This window comes from Erpetoichthys calabaricus, chromosome 15 (genome assembly GCF_900747795.2).
Source record: "Erpetoichthys calabaricus chromosome 15, fErpCal1.3, whole genome shotgun sequence".
In the NCBI taxonomy this organism is placed as follows: domain Eukaryota; kingdom Metazoa; phylum Chordata; class Cladistia; order Polypteriformes; family Polypteridae; genus Erpetoichthys; species Erpetoichthys calabaricus.
In genome coordinates this window covers 70,879,701-70,892,064 of record NC_041408.2, presented here as the reverse complement: position 1 = coordinate 70,892,064, position 12,364 = coordinate 70,879,701, and the positions used below count along the sequence as shown (strand labels likewise).

Genomic DNA, 12,364 nt, shown 5'->3' with positions numbered 1-12,364 from the left:
AGAAAATCAGCCTTATATCTGAATGTAAATTAATGAGTGATTTGCATTTTGTTATTGTCAATGAGAGGTCACTGTATTGGTGCTGCCTCATAGCTCATAGTACTTTGAATCAGTTCACAACTTGGCCATTGGGGGCATCTACATGTTTTTCTCTTATTTTTAAAAAGGATTCTCCCATGTATTCCATGTATTTTGTCTCCCATTCCAAAAGTATAGGTTTAGAATTGGTGGTCAACCAAGCTGGCCCATTATGAGCAAGTGTAGGTTGTTGAAATGTTCCCTCTGATAGATTCATAATTGATTCATCAGTCAGTCAGTCATCCTCCAACCCGCTATATCCTAACACAGGGTCACGGGAGTCTGCTGGAGCCAATCCCAGCCAACACAGGGCACAAGGCAGGAACAAATCCCGGGTAGGGCGCCAGCCCACCACAGGACACACATACACACACACACACACCAAGCACACACTAGGGACAATGCACCTAACCTGCATGTCTTTGGACTATGGGAGGAAACTGGAGTACCCGGAGGAAACCTACGCAGACACAGGGAGAACATGCAAACTCCACGCAGGAGGACCCAGGAAGTGAACCCAGGTCTCCTAACAGCGAGGCAGCAGCGCTACCACTGGCGCCACCATGCTGCCCATTTCCAAAGCACATTGTTAAATTCATAGAATGGCCATCTGATTATATAAACATTGTACCACCCAATCCATGACATCCACTTTTGTTAAAGTTAAGCCACACAGATTACAACACCACTCTGCCAAGCCACCCTGTGGCTACACAACCCAAGGTAAGAGGGCAGATCTAGACAAGCTGTAAGTAGAGAAGCTGAAGGAAGCAGACAGGTGATCTAAAGTGAAACTTTAAAATACAAGTTGTAAGTCAAAGGCAGGAAAAGAAAGGCAAAAGTATGAGGGAGTTTTTAAGCAGGAAGACAAAATCAAAAGTCAAAACGTGCTGAACCAAATAGCAAGCCCAGTTAGCAGCTTTCACACTGGCGAAATGCATAATACTAAGGTCGTCAGTCAGGCTTCTGTTTCTTATTTCCCTACCCAGTAAATACTGATAGAGAAGTCCAGGACAAACTGCAGGTAGAAGGAAGTTTCAGGGATGGGGCCTAGACCCCAGTCTAAAACCTACAGTAACTAGTAATTGGTATTTTATGACTTAGGAGGCCTACACTACACTATACTGAATTCATCATTATATTCTTTGAGCCATTCCAGAAATGTACAGGCCTTATGTAATATAGTATAACCTTGCTAAAGAAGCACATGCTTTTATTGCTGCCATGCTGACATGCACCCAGCTGACTGTGATATTAATATATTCTTTCATTCTGATAGTTTTGCAAGAAACAAATAGTACCTTCTTGCCTTTACTTTATAAGCAACCTTTCTATAATTAACATCATTTGTGGGTGCATTTTTTTACATTTTGAGCACAAGTGAGTTATGTGCTATGTTCATGGTCATGCAGTGTGTCATAGGCAAAGGCTAAACCAGTTATCTTATGGCTTAAAGTGTAATTTTTTTCCAGGAAGCACTGAGCCTAGAGTTCCTCCAAGGCCCAGTGATTAGATTTCTCCTCCCACTAAACTTTCACCTTCTTGTTTTTTCCTGGCAGGAACAGGTATCCTTTGGGTCAAGGGCATTATGTTATCTGTTAAAAGTTTAAACCAGTTGTGTATTCTACTGTACCTCTTTTTTTCAGCACCACTCTGCCCAAAGCATTTCAGACTCAAATGGCAGCTTTGATGAAAACAGGCCATTCAGCCTAACCCAAGTCATCATCTCCTGGTTTACACATTTTATTGAGTCTAGCTGTTTGGATCTCCTAATGTTTGCTTTCAAATTAAGTGGTTCATAGATTGCCATGTAATTTCCTTGTTTGCTTAAAATGAATATATTCAGGTTCACCTGTTTTTCTTTATAGCTTGCCTTCCTAGTCCTTTTTTCTGATTGTTTTACTGTAAACATTTGAGTTTAATTCAGTTCTATTCAATTTATGTTTGGAAAGCGCTGTTCATTGTATTGCTGGTGCAAAGTGCTGTGACAAGTGGGTAAGGTCAGGTAATGCAAATATAAACATTATTTATTACATAATCTATATATACAAGCCACACTATCTGTCACAGGCAGGTAATAGAATGCATTTAAAAATATTTTATATCTCTTGCCCTATGTGTACCGTCAGCATGTTTCCTCTGAATCATTGTGTGTCTGAACCTCTCTTGACTAATACTCCCTCTGTGGAGCGCATTTCCTGTAACGCCTACTTTTCAGATGGTGTCATTTCAAGGCATCTAGCTTTTATACCTTCTATCTTTGAAGATAACTCTCGGCTTCTCTTCTATGCCTTTACTCTTCTTTGTGTGTTTCACACTCACACTTTCTCTTTCAATTACAGTACATCACTGAAGCCAAACAGATTAATCAGATTTCTCAGAGCAACAGGACACCCACACAGACCTTAGTGTTTTGTTATATAGTAGTTGCAACTTACTTATTCACTCGCTCACTTTTTCCCATTTACCGTGTATACTCGAATATAATCCGAGTTTTTCAGCACCCAAAATGTGCTGAAAAACGTTACCCTCAGCTTATATTTGAGTGAGGTCCCGCTGCCCTCGCCAACCTGCACGTGTTCAGTCTCTCCCTGAGAGAGAGAGTGTGCGAGAGAGAGACATACACACACACACACACACGCGCGAGAGAGACACACACATAAGAGAGAGAGCGAGTGAGAGAGATACCATATTGATTTTGTTGACCCTCTTCTCCACTTACAGAGCTAGTTTACTGTTTTTCTTTTAAATAAATACTCAAAAGCATTTAACCCACTGATGCCTCAATTAATGTACGGTAATTTTATTGGTATTTATTTTGATGATTGAAACTTACCAGTAGCTGCTGCATTTCCCACCCTAGGCTTATATTCGAGTCAATAAGTTTTTCCAGTTTTTGTAGGTAAAATTACGTACCTCGGCTTATATTCGGGTCGGCTTATACTCGAGTATATACGGTAGTTAAAAAGTTGAATCTTGGCAGGATGGTACATCTAAGTCAGTAGGTATCTGCCAAGAAAAGGACATTTTGATAGATCAATATTTAGAGGTAAAACCCCACCACAGCAGAAAAACTAATTACCCTAAAATTTTTAAAATACCCTGAAGGATTTAATTGAAATTTAGTGATATTATAGATAAAAGAAAATTAGCTGACAAGCGTTTTTTTATTTCTCAAAATTTGTCAGTAATAAAGATGTAATGAGTGAGGAATTCTTAAGGAAGCACGTTCTTTTTTGCTTCAGCCGTGATCACGCAGAGCAATGGGGCGTGTAGTTCATGCAAATGAATGCTGCAAGCAGAATAGCTCCATTGTACAAGCTGATGCTGTCTGTCATGCAGAGAAAAGTGACTGCCAGTGAGTGAAAAAAGGGCAGCTGCCTTGCATAGGAAAAACAGATGAGGTGGCAAGCTGTATAGATATTGATGTGAAGTGGATGAAGAAAAGTAGCCAAAACTCAAAGACGTGGTTAGCAAGTGGCCCTCTTGGGTACATGCAGTACTCCATTTTCTGTTAGTTTCTTCTTACTCCTGTCAATGCGATATGAAATACATTCAAATGTTAAAATACATGCAATATATGGTGAAGAAATGGGGTGTCCCCTCGATGTCAGACCATAATGTGCTGCTATGCTCCAGTTTGTAAAGCACGTATCAATATGGCGCACCAGCTAACCTCAAACCCTATGTATATAACACAAGCTGGGAGCAATGGCATGTCTTGGTCAGATTAAATGCTAGCACTGCTCATTAAAGGGGTCACCCGTGGACAGCACGTAGAGGAGGTATTATTTCTTTTCAGCTGTTTTTATCTGTAAAATGCTTAAAATGTTGAGTTCATTTCATGGAACAAGTAAATGTCTATCCTATAAACAGCACCATCCTCAAGTTTGTCTAACACCATTTTCAAGTTTGCTGACGATACCACTGTAATAGGTCTGATCAACGAGGACGATGAGACGGCCTACAGGGAGGTGTTCAGACTCCTGTCAGAATGTTGTCAGGACAACAACCTCACCCTCAATGTTAGCAAAACTAAAGAGATGATGGTGGATTTCCGCAAACAGGCAACAGAGCACAGTCCCATCTACATCGGAGGTGAGGCTGTGGAGCAGGTCAGCAGCTTTAGGCTCGTTGGAGTCACCCTCACTGATGACCTTAAATGGTCAAGTCACACTGCGGCAGTAGTCAAAAAAGCCCAACAATGCCTCTACTTCCTCAGGAGACTGAGTAAAGCCTGGATGTCCCCCACAACCCTGTGCAAATTCTTCAGGTGTACTGTGGAATCCATCCTGACAGGAATAATCACATCCTGGTACAGCAACTGCTCAGTTCAGAACTGCAGAGCTTTGTAGTGTGTGGTGAACACAGCACAGCAGATCACGGGCACACAGCTCCCTGTGATCCATGACATCCACACTACATGCTGTCTCAGGAAAGTGAACCATATCAGGCGGGACCCCAGCCACCCTGCACTGTCACTTTTCACCTCCTCCCATCTGGTAAGCGACTAAAGTCCATTCAGACATGATCCTCCAGGTTCAGGAACAGTTTCTACCCAACTGCAATCAGACTCGTGAACAATCGGTAACCTTGTGTCACCTCTACTGCTACCTGCACATATACTTCTGCCACTGTCTCTTTTTATTCCTAGGATTTTGTTTTTATTTTATTTAGATAGATAGATAGATAGATAGATAGATAGATAGATAGATAGATAGATAGATAGATAGATAGATAGATAGATAGATAGATAGATAGATAGATAGATAGATAGATAGATAGATAGATAGATCTTTATTGTCATTGTACTTATTTATATTAATTTATTTATTGTGTATGTGTTTTTTTTTTGTCTGTGTTCACTGTCTGCAGGGGCACATGCAAGCAAGCATTTCATTGTACATGATACTTGTACACATGACAATAAAGAATTAAAATCATTGTTTTATGTAAATTAAAGGAAACCAATATTCTGTGTATATTGCTTTTGATCTAAACCCCACAAAAGTTTATAACAATACAAGATTACAGATCAAAACATTATGTTCAAATATGACTGAAGCTACCACTTTCACAGAGTCTTATCCATCCATCCATTTTCCAACCCACTGAATCCGAACACAGGGTCACGGAGGTCTGCTGGAGCCAATCCCAGCCAACACTGAGCGCAAGGCAGGAACCAATCCCAGGCAGGGCGCCAACCCACCGCAGGACACACACACACACCAACCACACACTGGGGCCAATTTAGAATCACCAGTCCACCTAACCTGCATGTCTTTGGTCTGAGGGAGGAAATCGGAGCACCGGAGGAAACCCACGCAGACACGGGGAGAACATGCCAACTCCACGTAGGGAGGACCCGGGAAGTGAACCCAGGTCTCACAGAGTCTTATACAGAGTGAAATTATATTTATATCTGAAAATCCCATTATTCCTACTAATTACCTATTTGAATTCTAAAAAATACATCTTCCTCTAAAACTGTGTTTTGCGATGGCCATTAACAAAAACCAAGTCACTAGGAAAAGCAAGAATTGATCTATAGCAGGATGTTTTACTCATGTGGAACTGTATGGGTGGCATGATGGTGCAGTGGTAGCTCTGCTTCTTTGCATGATCTCACCTTGTCTCTGGTTTCCTTCCACAATCAAAAGACATGCAGGTTAAGAGGATGTATGACACTAAATTGGCCATAGTGTGTGTGTGGGTGCGGGTGTGTGTGTGTTCCGCCCTGTCCAGGGATTGTTTCTCTCTTATGCTTACTGGGTTAGGCTCTGATTTACCCCTTTATTTAACTGAATGCAGTTTTTGGAGTGGGGTGTCCTTGGTTCAACAAGCACAGTTAAAAACTGGGAACAATATCATGCAGTGCTGTCAATCACTTCAGCAGGTGTGTCACATTTTTCTCATCTGTACATAGCCTTGTGTTCTTGAAAAAGTCATCACTATTGTCTATCTGTGTATCATTATTAAGCTCCTAATGATAATCAATGATCAGCTGTTAGTGATTTCTGAATTTTAAAAACAAAATGAAAATAATTTTTAAAAAAGCCAATTAACCAAAGGAATCAAGCTCATGAATGAAGAGTGATTTCTTCTATAGTTGATGGAGATTCTGTTTTTCATAATGTGATAAGAAGAGAACAGGACAGTGGTTTAGAGTGAGTAAAAGTAATTAGTAACTTTTTTTTTGTTAGTAGACATTTATTCAAACCAATTGTATAAAAAGGCAATATTAATTTTAGGTTTTGATACTAATGGAGAGTCAATTAGCAATTTTTAGCTTTAACTTTAAATCGCCTTTGTAACATTACCGAATACCGCAATTGGGGATGTCCTTTAATATGGAATTCTGCTGTAATCCAGTGTAAAGACTTCAAAGCAGTTTTTGAAAAGCTTCTCCATTTGGTGTTTCTCTTTTGTAATTTGAGTGTGATGTCACAGTCTGCTTGCCTTTGCTCTAAAGCACAGCAGTGGGCAAGAGCAGCCTAAACCGATAGCCTACTATTCAAGGCATTTTTATTTCCAAATTCATGAAAATCTTGTAAAAGCTGACATAGTTAAGCAAGAGGCTATTACACAGTAAAAACAGACATTAGGAAGCAGGTATTTAGATTTAAATGAGCTACTTAGAGTTCTAATTTATCTTAGCGAAGGTGAAGCATTTGTACAATACCAAGCCTTTCTTTAGTAGTAGTGCCTGATACTGTTTGGAATTCTTTGTTATGGATTCAACAGAAGAACTTTCCATTCTCGCAATACACTTGTCTCTGCAACATGGTCCTTTGTCCATATCAGTAGTGTGGCATTCTCTTTCTCTGTTTGGGTGTTTAGATCTTTGCCATTTCCTATGTAGTTTTGTAGGGCACAAGAGCTTTGTTGCTTAGATCCCCTTCCTGAAGTAAGGCTTCTTCTTCAAGTCTGAGCTCAGTTATTGGGACAGAACATAACGTAAGTTTGGAAGAGTTGAACTTAGAGCCTGTGGTACACCCTAGCGGTTACAAGTTTAAGACGAATGGCCATTTAGGCACCTCTTTAATTTACCTCATGCAGCTCATTTTGTATTAACATCTCTAGTTATTAGACGAAATTCAGAAAGTAAGTTGGCCACATTTTGGCCAAGAGTAGAGCTGCAGAATAGTATAGACACTCTACTGGGTTTTCATTTAGAATTCAAATGGGGCAGTTTCCACTTTATGGGTTCACTTGGACAGGGGAAATTATTAAAAATAGCCAAAACAAGGGAAAATACTCCCAAGAAGCTTGAAAAGATTGTATACTGTACAAAGCCTGTTTATTCTTTTTTGCATCTATCGTGAGGGGAGGCACACAAATATTTAAAAAAAAAAAAAACATTGTGATCAATGTTTATTTATGTTCATTCTATTGTTATGTGTTACTTTCATGAGCAAATAAAACACTTAATGCCCAGGTAACTTGTTTATAAAGTATTTTTTTACATTCCACTGTTTGGTGTATTTTTCATTTTATGCACAGGTAATTAAAGTCTCCCAATGTCTTTAACTTCTCACTTTAATCCTGTCTGATGATTTTTTATGATATTGTTATTAAAGTTAATTAATCATAATATTGTTTGTATCGAAGTCTGTAGAACACATCTACTTTCACTTTTAAATGTCCCATCACCTTTTCAAGTTTGCCTGTTTTTCCTAAGCAGTATACTTTATATCTGTTTAGTTTATATAGCACTCCTCTCCATCTCAAGGATTAAGCTAGGTTTCTTTAAACATCAAAATAATGCATTTGTGTATACTGTATATGCATACATAGAGCTCCGTATACTTTATTTTATGTTCAATACTTCTAGCTTTTAGACACAGAATTTATAGGTTGTTGTTATTTGTTTATTCCCTTCTGGACAGTGATCCTTTATTTTATCAGGTTTCTTTTTGTTTCATTTCTATTATTGTTGCTGGTAGATCTGGTCTGTCGTAAGCTCCTTACCTGCATATTTCCTTTTTTTAAACAGCTCTCACTTAAACTTTAAATTCAAATTCACCTTACCTCAAAGGTACAGTTCTTAACTGTCCCAAAAGGTGTCCCCAGTGCTCCTTAAATGTGTGCCTTGTATTCTACAACAAAATGGGAGGAAAACGTTAAAGCTACTAATCTTACTGGATATTACTGTTATAGACTGTGACACAAGCAGAACTTGCAAAAGGACTGCCTTGCAATTTCTGCCCCTAAGCCTTTTAAATGTGTCTTTCACGTGTAAGCCTATTCTTGCATATGAAATTTGTTGTAACTTGCAATATGGTTGGAAGGGACCTTACCCACAAAATATGGGAAGCAAAAATTGCAAAACTATGATGTGTATATTAATCAGAATATTAAAAGGAAAAAATGCATAAAATGTAGAACACACGGTACAAATAAACAGAAGTGTGAATTAATCCCTACTTTCTCTCTAGGTCTGCATAAATAGGTCTTGAATTTCAGTCAATCTGATGTGGTGGTTCACCTGTATGTCCACCACAAACTTCTAAAAAAGAACTCGCATCATCTCTTACTTCTTCTCATCTTGCACATTTTATACAGAGACTGAACTCTCTTTCTGCTCTCAGTTGTGTTTTTATACTTTTTTGCAGACAGTTTCATTTTGGCCATGATGTAGTTTGAAACCCTGTCCCATGTTCAATTCCAGGGTGCAGACTGGCCTTAAATTTGCTCCCAGAGCACAACGTGAACAAGCCCTTTACTGTTAGGACAGACTGTAGCCCTCTATGATCCTCTGTTTGAATAAGTTGATTTGGAAAATGAATTTAAAAAAGAAATTACCATAAAAATGTTATTTATGAGTGAATTTATTTTAGCATAATCATATTACTAAAACAAATCACCAATTTTTTTTTTTTTTTTTTTTGTAGAACTACTTTGCACGAAATTTTTACAATATGCGGATGCTGGCTCTGTTTGTGGCCTTTGCTATCAACTTCATTCTGCTTTTTTACAAGGTGAGTGTGTCGAATAATGCATGTTTAAGATTTTAATATTTAGATTTAGAACATTAATATTTAGAATATTAAACAGTAAGCTGCAAGATACCTTTATTGTCAATTAAATATTGTTTGGAGCAAGCCTATAGATGCCTTAGATAAAGTATATAAGAGTAGATATTAGACTACAAGAAGCACATTAAACTAGGAGAGGCACAGTTAACTATTAATAGATCCAAATATATACAGAGGAAAATTAAAGGTAAATATATGTAGTATAAGTAAAGGAAAATATGTAAGCTTAAATAGATAAATAATAAATGAAGTCACAGTGGGGATTACAGTCAATGCAAAGGTCATGAGTTCTACATGGGTCATATATATGTATGTGACTATGTGTGGTTGATCTAGAAATTCAGTTCAGTCAGTGGTGGTTCTGTTATAGGAAGTGATAGGATGATTGCTTTGGGGTAAAAACTGTTCTTCAGCCTAGTAGTGTGTCCATGCAGGGCTCTGAAATGCCTGCCAAAGGGCAGAGGACTAAAAATGCTATGGCTGGGGTGGGTTGGATCTTTACAAATGTTCTTTGCTTTTCTGCTGTAGCAGGTAGTGAAGATATCCTCTAGTGATGGTAGCTGAACGCCAGTAATTCTCATTCATTTTGATGATACACTGGAGGGCCTTCCTATTCTCAATGGAGCAGCCAGAGTACCAAGCTGTAATATAGCAGACTCTATGGTGCACCCATAGAAGTTAACCAGCACCTGTTTTGGTGGTCGTGTTTTCTTCAGGCTCCTCAGAAAATGAAGCCTCTGAAGGCCTTTCTTGGCCATTGCTGTTGTGTTTGTTAGGATTTATTAAATGACCCTATACCCCCACCCTGATCTCAAACACAAACCTACACCTGTTTTAATTTCATCCTTGGTGCATTTATCTTATAAGTATGCCAGAGCTTTAAATAAAATGTTTAATCTTCTTTTGTTGTAACTCAGTTGAATAAGAAAGTAGATCCAATGTATTTTGGGGGTTTGAATCCCAAATCAGTCAGTGTTGATGTGTAATTGACACCTTATGTCCTGTTTGGGATTCCATCACCCTTCCCGGAGATTAGACTCATTGATGACTCAAAATTGCCCATGTGAGTGAAGACCTGTGTGCTTGTGCCCAACAATATGTTGGGGCTGTACCCATGGTGCTTTACATCTGGTGCTGCCAGGATAAACTCTGCCCAACATGATTTTCAGAAAAATGGCTGGGACATAACACATAAAAAACTTGATGTTTTTCCTCACATGGAACACATAACATTTTAGCAGATAGAAATATGTGTTAAATAATTGTATACTGGTTGAATAGTATAGTGCTGGGAGCTTTTAGCAAAGGTATTGAAAAAAGAAAATATGTTTAAATGGCTTTTGATTAAAGCATACATAAGCAAAAAGTTATTAAAGAAAAAATGGAAGTGGACTAAAAATATGTACAAAAAAGAAATGCCATTTAGCTACCTTTGTTTTCTAGGTCTCCACCTCATCAGCAGTGACAGAAGAGAAGGAGCTTATGTATAGAAGCCCTGCAGAAGTAAATCCACGATGGAGTGCCTTAGGAAGCACATCCCATAAAATGGTGACTGTGCACTATGTATTAGAGGAAAGCAGTGGCTACATGGAGCCCACATTAAGAATTCTTGCCATTCTGCATACAGTTATTTCATTTTTCTGCATTATAGGCTATTACTGTTTAAAAGTAAGTATCTCACAAAAAACAAAATATTCCATATTATCTAATATGACAATAAAAATGGAAATATAAATGCAAAGAATTATTATTATAATATCTAGGTTTTGAAGTATAAAGCATATTAGGCCTCAAATAAGAATATTGCAGTGATTCCGTGGTTAACAGTTATTGACTGTCTGTTTTCCCATTATGTGTGTGAGATTTGAATGGTCACTTTGGTATCCAATTATATCCAAAAGATGTGCATTTTAGGTTAATTGACAACTTTAAAATTCTCAATGCGTAGGTACATACAGTACATAAGTCCTATCTAATAGAAAAAGTGGGTTTAGAAAATTGATTTTTCTGTATGATCACCCTACAACCAATCTTGTTCAACTTTACATAGTTTACACATAATATTTGAGCATAACTGTATGCATATGTTGATGAATCAACAACATTACTAGTAATAACAAAGTTTTTTAAAATGGAATTAAATGAATAAAATAAAAACATCGGGGCCGCCAGGGGACGCTGCAGGGAGACACAGACAAGTTTATTTTCCATACGGCCCGGAAGTAAATCCTAGTAACATGGTTGAAAGAAATAGAGTGCTTCCGGGCTGATGAAGAAAAGAAGTTTTTACCTGATCCAGAAGTGATAGAAAGTCACATGGACTGAGGGACAGAAACAATTCTGGGTCACGGACTATAAAGGACTCTGGGAAATCCCAGACGGACGAGCTGAGTTGGGAGGCAGGGTGGCAAGTGTGGAGGATTATTATAGTGATTAGTATTGTGTATTATATGAGTATTGTGGAGAGGAAGGTGCTTTGTGCACGTATTTGTTCAAATAAATTCAATTATTGAACTTTTACCTGGTGTCTGACGTGTGGTCTGAGGGTTCAAGGGGTCACGGGGACCCGTAAACTGTCACAAGATAGACTTATTTAAACATTACAAGAAAAGCTGTTTTCTTTTCAGAAAAACTACAAGTGGCGGCTGCATCTAAATTATATGGTAGATAAAGCCCACCATGTATTTAAATTTATAGTTTGTATTAATTTGCAGAGTATCCATGTTAGCTTGGCCAACTTTGATTTTAAGAACTAAAATCTGTATCTGGCCTGCTCGAGATTTTTGTAGACATTCAAAGCCCCTCATAATAACAGCAAAACTTTACTGAAATACTCATATACTTTTCTTTAGGGTGTCGTTTTTGCATGTATCCTTTTTTTCTTTTTAATATTTTTGGCAGGTTTTAAAATGAGTACCTTAAGTGTACATGAATATCACATAGGAAAGGCAAATACTGTTTTACAATATAAAATATGATATTTGTATGTTTGCACTTCTGTTATTTTAAAATTGGTGTTTTCTTCACCCAAAAATATAAAACACTACATTTTTGTGTTTTTCTATTTTTGTTTTGTATAATGTTTCATTCATGAATATACATAAGCAGATACGTTACCAGTAAGGGGTACATTTGCATACAGTTTCAACTGTTACTTTTCTTTTAATTATGTTATTAATTTTGGAGTTCGAACTTCCTCATAATTGTGCCTCTTTCAATGACAGTACAACATTTAGGATCTAGTGGTT

At 37.9% G+C, this 12,364-nt stretch overlaps 1 protein-coding gene across 3 annotated transcripts in view; it reads left to right on the top strand.

The window, feature by feature from the left end:
* The window catches only part of ryr2a (ryanodine receptor 2a (cardiac)), a 657,734-nt gene that overhangs the window by 589,263 nt on the left and 56,107 nt on the right, over positions 1 to 12,364 (top strand). For all 3 annotated transcript variants that reach the window (XM_051919561.1, XM_051919560.1, XM_051919559.1), the window contains 2 exons: positions 8,973 to 9,059; positions 10,560 to 10,784. In XM_051919561.1, coding sequence (XP_051775521.1) covers positions 8,973 to 9,059; positions 10,560 to 10,784 — 312 coding nt within the window. The remainder of the gene's footprint in view (positions 1 to 8,972; positions 9,060 to 10,559; positions 10,785 to 12,364) is intronic.